Source organism: Bombus vosnesenskii, unplaced genomic scaffold, assembly GCF_011952255.1.
Source record: "Bombus vosnesenskii isolate JDL3184/JDL3185 unplaced genomic scaffold, Bvos_JDL3184-5_v1.1 scf7180000013267, whole genome shotgun sequence".
Classification (NCBI taxonomy): Eukaryota; Metazoa; Arthropoda; class Insecta; order Hymenoptera; family Apidae; genus Bombus; species Bombus vosnesenskii.
Window position 1 is genome coordinate 6,776,978 of NW_022882927.1, and position 14,653 is coordinate 6,791,630.

A 14,653-nucleotide genomic window follows, 5' to 3' on the forward strand; every position below is an offset into this window, starting at 1 on the left:
GACGAGGTGGCCGAGAGGTTAAGGCGTTGGACTGCTAATCCAATGTGCTCTGCACGCGTGGGTTCGAATCCCATCCTCGTCGATTACTTTTTGCTTGTAACATTTTGTTGAATTTGATCTGTTCTTTTCGAATTATTCACGTAACACTCATATAGGAAATCATATACTTATTAAATATTAAAACTAATGAATATATATATATATATATTATATATTCATTTCGTATTTCCACTTCTATATGGAATATCTTTTATTCTAATTTCTACAGCGCATATCTCAATTTACATCTCATATTTCCATATTCGGTATGTTGCAGTATATTCTTTATAGGTATTTCCCTACATCCTACGTCCAATATTTATTAAACCATATCTCACATTCCGTGTATTCCCTACATTCCATATCCTACGCCCTTTTCCCTACATCCAAAGTCAAACTATCAATTTTCCTAAATTCATTTCCCATATCTTACACTCTAAAACATCATAAATAATAAAAAGAAATTTTCCCACAAATCGTACAATGCAGCCCATAACATGAAATTCATTTCTCACCAATTTCTAACAAGATCCATAAGAAATCGGTTTTTCCCACAAACAAAATTAATTCGTTATCCCACAAAATGAAATTCGTTACTCACAAAATCCACAGGAAATCGTCTAATCTGAATGAGTAGAATTATTAGACGTAAATTTGGAAAGTGGGAAGTAGGTCGTGATGAAGGATGCTGGATGTAAGAGGTGGAATAGTAGTATGAGATAGGAAATCTTAGATGTCGGATGTTAGTATTGAGAAATAAAGTAAGGAGTATGAAATGTGAGATGTGGGAAATACATGCATATGTTTGTACAAACATTGTGCGTGAAGCAAATTCGATAAGTTAATTGTTGCTTGCATGTTAGTTATATATGACAGAAATGAATTGCATGCAGTTACATTTAATCTGGAGAAACAGACAGGCAGTGTCATAAATAAAAATCAAAACTGCTATAAGGAAACACTCCTAAGTTTCATTCTATATAAAGTATTGTTTATTCATCCAAATTATATTTATTATTTAATTATTATAAAAATAGCATTTATTATATATTAATCATCAAATTTGAATAGTATAACAGTAGATTATATATATAATATATAATTAATGTTGTACATGTGTCACTGATTGCAGAATTGAAATGTGTGACATCTATTTCTGTGTTAATCATTAAGGCACCTCTTAGATTGCAAATATGTTAAGCTATGAGATTCTTGGCAGTGAGCGAATTAAAAAAAGTTATATTAGTTTAGAAATATTTTTGATGGTGTTAGTTAATCATTTTCTGTTCCGTTTTAACGGACACGGGATATTTTCTTACTCTTGTCGTTTTCTATCGGCGGTGGCGGTCCTTTGGCGCTTTGGTGTCGACTATACACACTGGAAAGAAACGATTATAAGATACCCCAATAAGCGCTTATGTTTAAAATAAGTAGATAATACATACTATCTATATGTTTCAGAACGTATGTAATCCATAACATGAGAAATGCCAACTTGCAGTTGATCGCCTATTGGTATAACCCATGGATTAAACTCCATTCTAAACACTGCTTTATTACTTACTAAATCCAGATTTCCTAAATTATTAAATTTAGATTATTTTTTTTATTGGATCCATCCTTTTTTTTTAAAGAAGTTAATCTTATTTTACATGAGTATACATACCTAGTTCAGGAGGTAAAACTGTTAATCGATTCCCTTGAATGTGTAATTCTCTGAGTCGCGTTAATTCGCCAATTTCTTTTGGTAATTCGACTAAATCATTTTCCCTCAATACAAGCTGCAATAGGAACACACAATTAAATGCTAAGAATAAATAAGAGGAACAGAATCAGATTTTAATACAAGAACATGCTATTACTTACAATTTGTAAATTTTTTAATTGCCCAATTTCAGGAGGTAGATATTCAAAATCATTATCAGCTAAATACAGTGCTCTTAAGGTTTCTGTAAAAAGAAATATTCTTTGAATGTATAATTAAATATAATCTTAAAACATTAAAATGTTACTAACCCATCATAAAAAAGTTTCCTGGTAAATTCTTCTCGCTTAGATTATTATAAGTTAAATCTAAGACTTCTAATACTGGAAAAGCACCAAATCCACGTGGGAGCACATCTAATCTGTTCATCCTGTAAACGTATTTAAATAAAATGTTGTAAATTAACGATAATTCAAATAAAGAACTTACCCTACATTAAGAATCCGCAGCTTTGGCATTTGTGACAATGAAATTGGAAGCTCAGTAATATGATTATTAAACAGATTCAATATCTCCAAGTTGACTAGATTTGCAAGACCTGGTGGTACAGCTGTATAAAGGAAACAATATAAGTAAAAGATACAATTTGTCACAAATAAGTGTAAAAATATTTGTAAATCTACCTTGAATTTTATTGTGACTCAAAGTCAACCTTGTAATGTTAATCATATTAACTGAAACAGAAAAAATATCTTGGTCTACCATCATAAACGTTTAAAGCTTAAATATATGTGTTCCAAATTGCCAAATGAACTACTATCATTAAATTATTATTAATTTAATTAAAATTATTATTAAACCGATGAATATGATCAACAATATCAACAACTGAGTGGATATTCATATTAATTTAGAAATTAAAAAGAAACATCACTCCTGTTAACAAAACAATCATCATTTCAAACATTTGGAACTTAAAAATGTGATTCAAAACAATAAATAAAATATAGTTAATAAAATAATATGAATATACTCAATAATAATGTCAGTAATGATATTGCAAACATTTATCTTAATTTAAATGTGAAAGAATTCACAAAGAAAAATTATTTTTGTTAACAATGTTCCAGATTTTTAAAGTATTATCTTTCAAAGTCCTTGTCTGCGCATGCGTGGACACGCCCACAGCGTGGACAAGCAACAAATGGCCACCTCGGATTTCCATCCGCTCCAAAAACCAGTCAGGACAAGTTGCCTAATTTGGCGAACGGAACGAGACCCACGAAGATATGGTAGACTCACGCAATCCTGGCATCTCCTCGAACGTCGAGATACTCTTATCCGCGAGATCCAACTCCGGATTCTGGATCTCGCGGGCCTCATCGAGCACCTTCTTCGCTTTTGACATCTTCCCCGCTGGAATACACGACACTGGTGCCTGATTCATTGCGCGCGCAATTCTACACACACGTCAGTAAGCTTTAAATAAACATGCGCGCAACCTCCCGCAACTTGACACACGACACGACTCACTGACTTCATTTTATCAGAGATGACTAGGGAGATCGCTGATGATGGGAGAAATTCAGCCAAAACACGCACCACAAATTACCGCCTCTAGCGGTCAAACGCCAGAACTATATGCACATTTCTTTCACCAACGCTTCTGTTGGGAAGAATATGCAATCGCACAGCGAACGCAGAAGACGTGCATTCGTACCAAGCTGCACATAGCTGGTAGAAAACAGGCGCTTAGTGGCGATTCGAAAACGGGAGACAAAACACTGTACTATACATCGAGTAATTACAAATTTTTAATCGTAATTCTCGTATAAAAGTGCTTCACTTGTATTGGTCACGCGGCGGAATCAAAATATTGTAAATTTATGTTTTTTTAGGATTGTAAGATACGTACGTGCATATGTTTTGAGACTTCAAAGTTGTTTGTCATATCCTGGTAAATTTCATATTCTGTAATGAATTATACACTGTATATTTACTGCGATTTAACTTTTCCTTTTAATTTTGTGGAATAGGAATGATTAAATTTATTCACGAAATAAAAGCTTTACGTTGTCAGCTGGCAAAAGCTTCGCGTACTTGTAACATATTATAAATTACACATAAAATATAAAATATATAAAAATTACTGCACTTTTTAAAAAATTATAAAATTAAGCTTATATCGGAAACGTAGTGAATTCTTATATTTCACAATAGTTTATTATATACATATTTTAATAGAACTATCCTACTATGGATTTTCATATACAATTCTTACCCAAGAAACGTTTCCACCCAAGTTATTGATCCGTCTACAGATGGCGACACGAATTCAATCTTCTTTCATGACCATTTCATCTCGTCTACGTACTAACTTAATCCCACAATACATTCTTACCTATCCGCGAAACCCATGAAACCTAACATCTTACCTACGTATATACAGAGAACGTAGATACGTTTTATGTCGTATAGAAGGTAGGCAATGCAATTCCGAATAATTACCGACAGATCATAATCGAAACGATTAGCACGATTAGCGAGCAGTAACGAAGCATTAATCTGCGATATACATAATGCAGCGTCGTACGCGTGTGTAACTAATTAACGAAGATAAAAAGGCGGTTTATGTAATTGCGTCTCGTAATTACCGGCCGGTATCGAGCGAATGATGCGATAACCTCATCGGCCGGTTTCAGCAATGTTAAGAATTTTTGCCCGGTCGAACTGCGGTTGAAATCGGAGCGGCTCGCATTCCAAGATGGGTTTCAGTGGAACAGCGATGTGCGTTCAGTGATATTAATGATAAATAAGAACAGCAGAAAATGAGTTTTACTCGCGGCTCTTAAAGGGAACGAGATCAAGGACCGAAGACACACACCTTCCGGCTGTTGATTGACACCGATTCATTTTCCTCATATGCCCATATCTGCATATTTTAAACACGCAAGAAGACTGAAATATTTTTTCAAAAGCGTTTTTTCATTTTTATATGAAATATTTCATTCGAAATAATATTTTCTTCTTGCGTTACAAATTTATTTTATTTATTATTCATACTCTCTATTTACTTTTACTATACTTGCTTCTGACTGAGTTTAAAAAATTACGAACATTTGATATTTTTAATTCTTATTCGTTGTATGTCGGAGAACCTATGAAATAATTCTGACGGATGAAGTTATACCCATAAAGACGTTTACGAGATTCTTCGGTATTAAAATTGTTTTTATTTCTATTTGTAGTAAACTGTAAATAGGATGCTGTGTGTTTAAAACGCGAAGAAAACTGGTGAACGCTAATCCATGCATAATTCTCGAATATATGGTAATTCGAATATACGGAATATAATCGTTTATATTCGATAAAAAATATAAACGTTGTTTAGAGAACATACGCTATACGTCCGATTTACGGCCGCCAGTATATTTTTAATACTTTAGAAAGATACTTTCATCGCGTACTGTAAGAAAACCGTGACAGTAATTTAATAGATACTTACATAAAGCATAAATATGAAAACCCAATTATAAGATCTGCATCTCTTCCTCATAGTATTCCGCACGCTATAAAAATATCTTCATAAATATCTTCCCAAACTTTAATTTAACTATCCTGGCTATTATTCATCTTCTGTTCCTAAAGCGCATTGCACCTTTTTCCCACCTAAATCATTCTCGATCGACAAAAATCGCGCATCGTTCGAATTATCGCGAATCTAACCTCATCACGAGTCAACTTCAACAATAGCAACATTAATCACGCGAAAATATCAGCAGCGATAATACTTAACCTAACAACTGGAAAATTAATCAAATTACTTCGATCGCCAGGTATAATCGACGTTCTCCTCGAGATCGTATACATCGATTACCATCGGCGTGTATTCCTTCAACCTCCCTCGTATAAATCCTAGGCAGCTCCTTCCCCGAAGGATTCTAACCCAGAAGAATCGCGACGCTCCTTCGAGGCCAGCACGCGGTGTTTTGTTTGTTAACAAAGCGATGGTAGTGATAGAAGGCAGTGATGGGTATTGGAAACTCAGTTTCGAAACGAATCGATGTTTTTCAAGACTGTCAAAATTCGATTCACTTCACTGAAAGTTTGGAAAGTTGTTCGCGTCTCTGATATCTTAAATTTTCTCAATTAATTCTCTTTAATATTTAACGTCAATGATACATACTGTTTGGATTAAAGCATTTAGAATGCTTGTAAAATATTGACTACACCTCAAGCTTTCACGTTTTATCGGAATAATCAGGATCTTGAAGACTTGCAAGATTTTTGAGATTTCTAAGACTTACAAGACTTTTAAGATTCCTAGGACCTACAAGATTTCTAAGACTTACAAGATTTCTAAGACTTACAAGACTTCCAAGACTTCTGAGACTCGCCAGACTTAAGACTTACAAGACTTTCGAGATCTTTAGGTTTTCCAAGACTTGCAAGACCTTCAAGACTTTTCAAATTTCCAAAACTTACAAGACTTCTAAGACCTACAAAATTTCCAAGACTTACAAGACTTTCGAGACATTCAACATTGTCATGATTTCCAAGACTTACAAGATTTCTAAGATCTGCAAGATTTCCAAGACTTTTATGCCTTTTAAGATTTCCAAGACTTCCAAGCTTTTAGCAGTTTTAGCGTATCGAATCCTGTTCGAAGTGTTTCGAATTGTTCGCCACACGCACGTATCCGATGCGATTGGAAGTGCTTGACAACCCATCACTACCAACAGGGCAGGACAACGCGGTAAGTCGACCTGTACCTTGTCTGCGTTAAAAGTACGAAGAGTGTGGCGCCAAAGAGTACCTGAGGGCGTCCTGAGGTTACCGACCTTGGCGTACAGCGTAAAGGACAGAGCTGTTCGAGGGATGCCCCTCCTGCATCCATCATTGCTATCCAGTAATCAGTACCAAGCTACATTATCGGTTAATTTACCGTCATCGTTGTCTGAAAAAGCAAATCTCGTTTCATACTCCGTAAAAAAACGCTCGAATCGGTCGATTAAACGTCGCGACATTTCTTTCTGTTATATCCGTAATGGCGGAAATCATCCACACGATCATGGCACTGAAGGAGCTTTTATAGTGGCGGATAGCGTTCATTAACTTCCTCCTGGTCTATCAGGCTTCTGAAGTTTCTCCGTTATCGCTCTGAAAACTTTTTAATTTCCTGGTATAGTAACAGGAAGCAATTTTTATTTTTGCACGATAGATAAACGATTTGCAGTAGTAGACGAAAGAAAGTTTAATTTGCCAAGTGATTTATTTGCGTATATGCGCATATTGGTAATTTTTGTATTAGATATTTTTCACCATATTGTTAACAGTCGCCTATTCTGAAATGTAGTATGTATATTATATTTGTTCATTTGCTCTTAACAAATGTACAGTCTGTTTCATAAAATTGTGCTACTTTCTGTATCACTTACATAGGTTAGGTAAACTTTCCTTCGTCCCCTACTATATTTTATGTTCATTCCCTAAATTTTGCGATGTGAGTAATATTACTTAACGAAAATATACAAAGAACTGTTATCGAAATCCGTCATTTGTCAACGATTACTTTTTACATTTTAATCAAAGCACGAACCCATCAAAGTTCGAGAAGATCAAGCGGCAATTTCTTTTCGAAGTGAATGTCACGTGACCCGTTATGCGCAGAAAGATGCGCGCATCGATTTATTCGGCACGATCGGATGGAGACGCAAATGCAAAATGACACGAGCTCCGATATAAATGCATCTTCGAGATCGTTGCAATAGAAAGAAATGGACGTTGGGCGATTGTCGGACGCGTATTATAATCTTGTATCGAATAATACTGTTTGTTGGTCGGTCGGACGTTTTATAACATCGGCAGCACGTAACATATAAATTACATGTACCGCGTTTATAACTTGTACGGCCGCGACTATAAGTTATAAGGCGTCGTACGATCTATGAGTTATAACTGTTGCGATGATAATTTATAAGTAACAACTGCCGAAGTTATAACGCCCGAGGTGTACAGAAGACGTAGCGCCTCGACACTTATATTCGCCCGCGATGGATGCGAATCGAACGTAAATTTCGCGCTCGAGGTTGCGCGGGACTTTTAGAGCCTTCGCGATATTTAGATATCCCATATGAGGCCGTTTATCAGCCGACTAAGACTGAAAGTTAATTCGCTTGGTGTGTCTTGTTCCTCTTGTTCTGGGGAGCTACCTAACTTAAAAGACGAAGAACGAAACAGTAAGTCGATGTAGAAATTAAAAAGTTGGTTGGTTGCGATTAAGGTTGGTAGTAAGTATCAATGAGATTTATGGTGTACCTTTGATACCAGTTTTAATCTGATTATTTTCAACAACTTGTTGCTTTAAGCTCTATAGCTTTGATACAACACGGCGAGGAAATTATTGGATATAGTTCTTCGTATAGTTCTGTGAAACGAAGGATCTTTTGTTGTTTATTGAATTCTGTTAAAATAAAAATTAACGATTCTTTATTATGGTGGATTTATATCCCACATTCATCTTCCATCATAGTTGCGTATCTTGTGAGACAGCATGGCTCTTTAGTCAATTAATTCGTCCTTTCCTCATGTAATTCTTAGCAGGTGTTTGATTTTCACCAAGCGTACAATAGGTATGTAAATACGTTGCATTGATTCAAACAATTGTCCACGACATTATATACCAAAAGCTGTAATATTCTTCAGAGATCTTCGGAGATACTACTCCTCGGGCCTGGGCCCTCTTGCTGAACTTATTTGGATCGATATTACCACAAAAATTGTACAAGTCACAAGTTACAAGCGGCGCGAATAAGTTGTCACTGTAACAAGTTTAGCGATAGATCAACTTGAAATTACGTACCTATTCTACGTCTATCCTACTTCTATAATACTATTCGATATAAAATAAAAAAAAAAGAACCGCGTAAAACCCTAACGATCTTCGTCATCTACGACTTGTCACTCACCCGATCCACAAAAATACAATTATTCGGTAAATTATCGTGCAAGAGGTCTCTCAGGCACAGCTCTATTTCGCCACGTGTAAAAGAATACTTGGAACTGGACGAAGTGAAGAGGATCAATAAAAATCGAGTTCAACAGCATTTTAAGAGTCAGGTTGACCGCAGTGTGACCGGAAAAGCCTACGCGCGCGCGAGCTCGTCTTTTACACAGGGGGACCTGCGCCCGTGCATAAATCTCGAAGAACGCGGGCTCTCTGGGTGCGTTCCTCTTCGAGACAGGCGCACGTGCGTTCGCACGCGTGTATGGCCGGGATGAGACCTCCGCGGACAACGGCGGCGGAGCCCACGAGAAACAGGCGATCCTTGGAGAAAGGGGCAGCGCTGCGACGTAGGAGGAGGGGAGTCCACGTGGAATATCCAGTGCAGCATGTAAAAGCCCGTTATGCTTGGGACGTGGTGTTAGCGTGGTGCATAGGCGCACATGCATTAGCATGGCGTACGCTATAAATAGATGTAGCAGACCGCAGAGAGATCCTAGCCATTCCGCCGCCTCCTCCACCTTCCCTCGCGTATCAGAATGCACTTGGTAGTCGCGAGCCTCCGTACACCCTGGCACTGTTCGAGTTTCTGCAAAAGAGACGTCGCTGATTGTGCAAGGAGCATTCTTTTTATTTGTTCTCTGCATAATAAAAGATCGAAGGTACTGTGTGTGTATGTATGGCGTTTATTGGTTTCAGATGATCGGTTGGTGCGTATTTCTGTATGAATACGGAGTTATGGAAACGTGGAAATCGGTGGCTGGATAACAAGTTTAGGTTTTATTAAATCGATACGTTCAATGTTTCAGTGGCGAGCTGAGAAAGAAATAATTTTTGCTAGTTGTTTGGGAATGGACAGAATGATCTTGCAAATGGGATTCTGTTCAAAGGAGAATCAGCTTGAATAGTACACTGAGAAATTAATAAGAAATGAGAAATTAATGAGAAATTAATAAATCTCTATTACTGGAACTGCAATAGTAGATTTAGATATTTTATCTTTGTAATCGTTAAGAATGTACAGAAAGGTGTTCTTGACAATGTTAATATTCATTTGTATTAAGATATGAAGGATTATACGTATAATATTACATTAAAAATATGATTATTAAATATCAAAGTTCTGAGACTCAAAGCCACAAAAATTAATAAAGAAGAAAGAAACAAGAATAATCAAAATGACTGTATCCAAGATTCCAGTGTTGACACTATCTACACTCTTGATTTACGTCCATAACTACTTATAGCAGTGCTAAATTCATGGTATCAAGATGTATCTAATTGACCCAGATATCCAAATCCTGTTAAGTCTTTTAAAATAGTATCATTTTCCACTGATTAAATCTGAAATATCATACATATATACTGTTTATTACCGATTTACTATTCCAACTGTCCAAATAGTAGAACAACTTCGACCGAAGTAAATAAAATTGCTAAAAATTGAAATCATGCTTCTAAAAAGATAACAGCGACGTTTCTTCTTGATTCGATCGTCGTCACGCGTCCTCCCGCGATGGTAGCAATGTAACTGGAATCGAAAAGGCAATCAGTGATCGCCGATACACGCGACAAAAGTTAAACAGTAGCCACGTTCGGTCGACTGGTTACAACCGGATCAAAGGAAAATGAAAAATGACGAAACGAACGAGGAAGAGAGATAGAGAGGAAAAAGGAGGAAATACCTGGGCCTCCTGAACTGGCTGTCCGGTCGTAACACCTGCTGGCCGTGTCGTAACTTGTCTGACATCCTCATTGCCGAAAACAGAAGCTGCCTGTGTCTGGATCGGCCGGCATACCGGTATCTCATAACGGCCTGTGCCACGAAAATGGTGTTTTAAATCGCACGCTGGCGTCATATCGGCGCCTTATTAACGTTGGCGACAGGTCCACTCTGATAGCTCTTGCCAGATCTCTTGGTAACCGCACAGGAAGTATAGATTTGCCAAACCAGCTACCATTATTCTCTCGATATATCCGCGTTGCGTATAAAGAACATTTATTAAAACAAAATTTCAGTTAAAACCCAATTAAGCGAATTTCTGTCGGTCGAAATTAATACAATTGCGATTGCATACTTATGTACAGTTAGCAAGATTAAATTTTATTTGTTGTGTATTTATACGATGCATAAATAGTTATAAGAGTAACCAATCGCGTGTTTCATGAATTTACAGTCTACGTGATGCAAGAGGGTTAAGAGGATTAATTTAAAGTTTATTAATTTACGATATCTTAGCGGAGAGTTTACATTCTCTCAAGTTTCCTTAACTCACGTTTCTTACTACTCACGATGTTGCAATGTTTACGTTCTTAATTATAATATTCTAGTACGATACGAGGGATATTATTAGTAGTATAAAATTTGTATTATTGTAATGTTTACATGGTGATTAATTAGGCTTAAGTATATCATATTTCGTATCATTTAGTGGTACCTGCACACGACTACGAAAATTTGATACTGTGAAAGTGAAACGTAGAATCTGATTAATAAAAGATTCTAAAACTCGTTGGAAAATAAGAGCGTGCGCTAATTATTTCTTTAACCACTGTATGTATAAAATTATGTTTTAAAATTGTAGTAAAATTGTGTTATCGATTTTTATTCTCATTCAAAAGTTACCATACATTAACCTTATTATATTAGCCCATAATTACTGAATAAAGTTCATAAACAATGTCAGCAGAAACTGCAACATATTCTTAACATTTCCCTGTTATTCGAAAAAAAGGCTGCTATGAAAAGAAAACCGGAAAAAGATCGCGAAAGAAGTTACGTTATTCACGCAAGATGCTAAACGATCGATTGCTGGGAAAAAGAAATGAAAATCGCATTAGGTAATCCAGTTAACCACTATCTGCGACAAGATCGATACTTCATGCAGCATGTAAATTAACAGTTCTAGATTCATGATTCGTGTCGAGCCACCTGTAATTTGCACGTAATGCTATACATTAACACTTTAACATACAATGCAGTCGAACGCGAGGCTGTATTGCGTTTGCTGCATGGAAACGCGCCTTGCTGTTGGCAATACCGCGGATATTTCTGCCGTGCGCGTACCTTCCGATTAGGCGTCCGTTGTAAATGAACTATATCAGTTAAAAAGTCAAATAATATCTTTAGTAACACCTGACACCATAAATAAGATTTAAATTTCAGCTACGAACGACAGGATAAGTTTTGCCCGAGGACACGCGAATAGCCGTAGCAAATGTGTTGATCGACGAATGATTAATGGCGTTTTGCGTAAGTTCGGATTATTCAACAGGATTATTTTTTAACAGCTATTTTGATATTGTGAAAATAACGAGATTTTTTAATTGGGAAACTTATCGGCGTATATTTTCAATTATTGTTATAGTTTCGATTATTGTACAGTTTTATTGTGTTCCTAGTAGCGTGATTATTTAACGACGTGAGATTGTGTTTTTACATAATCTAAACTTTGCTTCTGCGTGTGTAAAGCTAGTTACGTGGCAAGACAATAGAAAAACGGGGAAAGATTGCGTAAAAGCGTAACGATTAAAAGATCCAAAGCAAATATATTGTTTAATTTCAATAAGAAAGAATGACGACAGAATAAAAATGTTAAATAGTACTACTTTACCAGGTACCAACTTGTTAATTATAACATTGTCTTCAAAAACCCAAGAATATGTTTAATCACTATGTTTTGATTATTCTTCCAAGTTGCAAAAGTAACAAAGATATCAACTGTGACCAAGGTTGAACGAAATATCTTATGCACAAACCATATTCCACATCTGCAAACGAAACAGTTTAGTACGCATTTCCCCGACTCTTAGTCAAACGATGCAGAAACAGCTAATTCCGACACTGTGCAGCACAAAACAAGCCATAATCCAAAGTAAGCGCCAACAATGTACAAGAACGACTCACTAAATTGCATTTAATAATATCCGCCGTGTCTACGACGCCATTGCCAACAAGAAAAACGCCTCTCAAAGAATCCTACCAGCGAGTGGGGTCCAAGGCGGATGAGCATTCCGCCGCGTCAGCTAATAATAAGTCGAAAAATCCGCGAGCCTGCACGACGCGTCTCGCGTTGATAATAATGTCTCGTTCTTAACAACCCTTCGAGCGTTTGAACGATCGATTAAATTAGCTTGTTTGGCCCGTTAGCGTGTCCGAGAAATCCGTACACCGAACTGTTACGTATGTTATCGGTGTACGAAGCGTAAATACCGGATAAATGCCGAATTCCACGCTGCGTTTATCCCCTGGTTGCGTTCGTTCTTTTAATCCCCTGGTAGAATGATGCGTCGTTTCACTCGAAGGCACGGTAAGATCGTTTTATACGACGAAATCGGAATAAAGGGGGCGGGAACGAGGCGTTATGCCGATTTATTTCAATAACCAGCCATATAGCAGGCGCTTAGAGGCTAAGACCGAGGCCAGGGTCGCGTCGTGATGCGGCGAGTGGTCGCATGAACCGGGCAAGGCCACCTAGAAGAGCAGTCTGGTGTTCGGAGGGCCTCAAGGTCAGCGATGGTATCGAACGGTGACGGAGGAACGGAGAGAAGAGAGGCAAAGAGTGGCACGTTGCATAATTGCGTCACGTTGTCCAGGAATCAGTGCTCCGGACGTGCACGCCGCCGGGAGTTTTGCAAAAACTGCCGGCAAACTGGATTCCAAAGCGACACACCGGGCGTACGCGCGCGCCAGCAAGAGATCTCCGCTGCACGCGCGCCACCACGCTTTTATTTATACGATCGCGAGACCGCGTTTATTTTGCGCGTGCATCCAACGTTCCCTCCCCTCACCGTTCTTTGCGGTCGGCCTTGCGCGCGCTGCCACCCAAACTAACCTTCTTTCCTTCTTTTCGCTTCGTCGCTTGTCTTTTGTACGAATTTTAACCCCGTTGCGCTAAACTTAATTTCGTTCTCTATAATACTCGTCGGTGTGACTTGCGAATACGCTCGCGAAGGTTTGAGGAAATTGGGACGCCAGGAGATATTATTTTTCCCACCAAAACTAACCTCCTTTTTTCCCTTTTGCCTTAACTCTTGTTCCTTCCTTTGTATCCTTGTATCTTGCCTTTAATTTCGGTAATTTGCATTTAATTCTCTGTAATTTGTATATGTGATCATATAGTTCGCGTATAAGCTCGCGCGGATTTAAGAAAATACATTATTACACATGGAGATATTGTTTTTGAAAGGCTCTATAGGTCCGTAAACGTTCGTTCGTACGTTGTTCTTCTTGTCACGTTTGTATGCTTTTCTGCAGACGGATTTAGGCAGAATCAAAGCAAAACTTGCTCGTAATAGCGGAAAGGGCCATAACAAAGTAAGGATAAGAGATCGTTTGGTTTTTCCCATAATCTCACTTATTCTTGTGCATTCTATTTTCGCGCGTTTGAATTGCTGTAGTTTTAGTATCTGTAGTCTGTAGTGTGGTAGCTGCATCAGTGTTTCGCTACACGTAAATTTGGATAGATCCACTGAAAATTTTCCACTAATAGCGAGGGATATTACAAGAAAGTGGAAGAATTTAGATTTCAGACCTTTGTTTTGGAGGGCGCTGTAGTTTCTCCTGTATAAACGCTCGGCGCTGTTCTTGTCGCGTTTATACGCTTTCCTGTCTGTGAACTTACGCAGGATCACGCATAAAACTTTCCTTTTAATAGCGGAAGAAGCTGTAACATAGTAATGACAACGTTGTAACACACTCTCCTTGCGCGTCACTGTACATTTACTGATATGTATATGTGTTACTCGTTACACTACGTTCGTAGACTATGCAGCATACAAATTTAAGAAGATATAAAAACCTAAGAAGTCTCTTATTATCGTGTAAAATGAAATAAAAAAAAAAAAAAAAGAAACAAATGATCACTATTTTTCTATAATGCTATAGTTTCGTTCCTGCTTTCGTA

The 14,653-nt window shown here is 37.4% G+C and overlaps 1 protein-coding gene, 1 long non-coding RNA gene and 1 other non-coding gene across 6 annotated transcripts in view; 1 reads left to right on the forward strand and 2 right to left on the reverse strand.

The window, feature by feature from the left end:
• Positions 1–82, forward strand: Trnas-gcu. The gene has a single exon. It is a non-coding gene; the product is annotated as a tRNA-Ser (tRNA).
• Positions 83–1,025: 943 nt separating this feature from the next.
• Positions 1,026–3,296, reverse strand: LOC117230678 (ras suppressor protein 1). Of its 2 annotated transcripts, none has more exons than XM_033488360.1 (8): positions 3,047–3,296; positions 2,428–2,478; positions 2,234–2,354; positions 2,056–2,174; positions 1,906–1,988; positions 1,706–1,820; positions 1,485–1,617; positions 1,026–1,417 (listed from the first exon to the last, which is right to left on the reverse strand). In XM_033488360.1, the coding sequence occupies exons 1-8, from the start codon at positions 3,189–3,191 to the stop codon at positions 1,333–1,335; spliced, it is 852 nt and encodes a 283-aa protein (XP_033344251.1). In that variant the 5' UTR covers positions 3,192–3,296; the 3' UTR covers positions 1,026–1,332. The 2 variants fall into 2 exon arrangements, with proteins under 2 accessions (XP_033344251.1, XP_033344252.1); XM_033488361.1 differs by having other exon boundaries at positions 2,957–3,078.
• A 3,810-nt stretch (positions 3,297–7,106) lies between these two features.
• LOC117230700 overlaps positions 7,107–14,653 on the reverse strand; it is a 131,423-nt gene continuing 123,876 nt past the window's right edge. The window contains exons 3-6 of one of the 3 annotated variants that reach the window (XR_004492822.1): positions 14,282–14,413; positions 10,433–10,563; positions 10,124–10,278; positions 7,107–9,336 (exon numbers count right to left, since the gene is read on the reverse strand). This is a non-coding gene — a long non-coding RNA (uncharacterized LOC117230700). The remainder of the gene's footprint in view (positions 9,337–10,123; positions 10,279–10,432; positions 10,564–14,281; positions 14,414–14,653) is intronic. The other 2 variants (XR_004492820.1, XR_004492821.1) reach the window with 2 other exon arrangements.

Coding starts and splice junctions, on each gene's coding strand:
- LOC117230678 (XM_033488360.1), bottom strand. CDS start 3,191: ATGAATCAGGCACCAGTGTCGTGTATTCCAGCGGGGAAGATGTCAAAA. Junction 2,175..2,233: donor CTGCGGATTCTTAATGTAGG/GTAAGTTCTTTA, acceptor ATACGTTTACAG/GATGAACAGATTAGATGTGC. Junction 1,618..1,705: donor AGTTTTACCTCCTGAACTAG/GTATGTATACTC, acceptor TTAATAATTTAG/GAAATCTGGATTTAGTAAGT.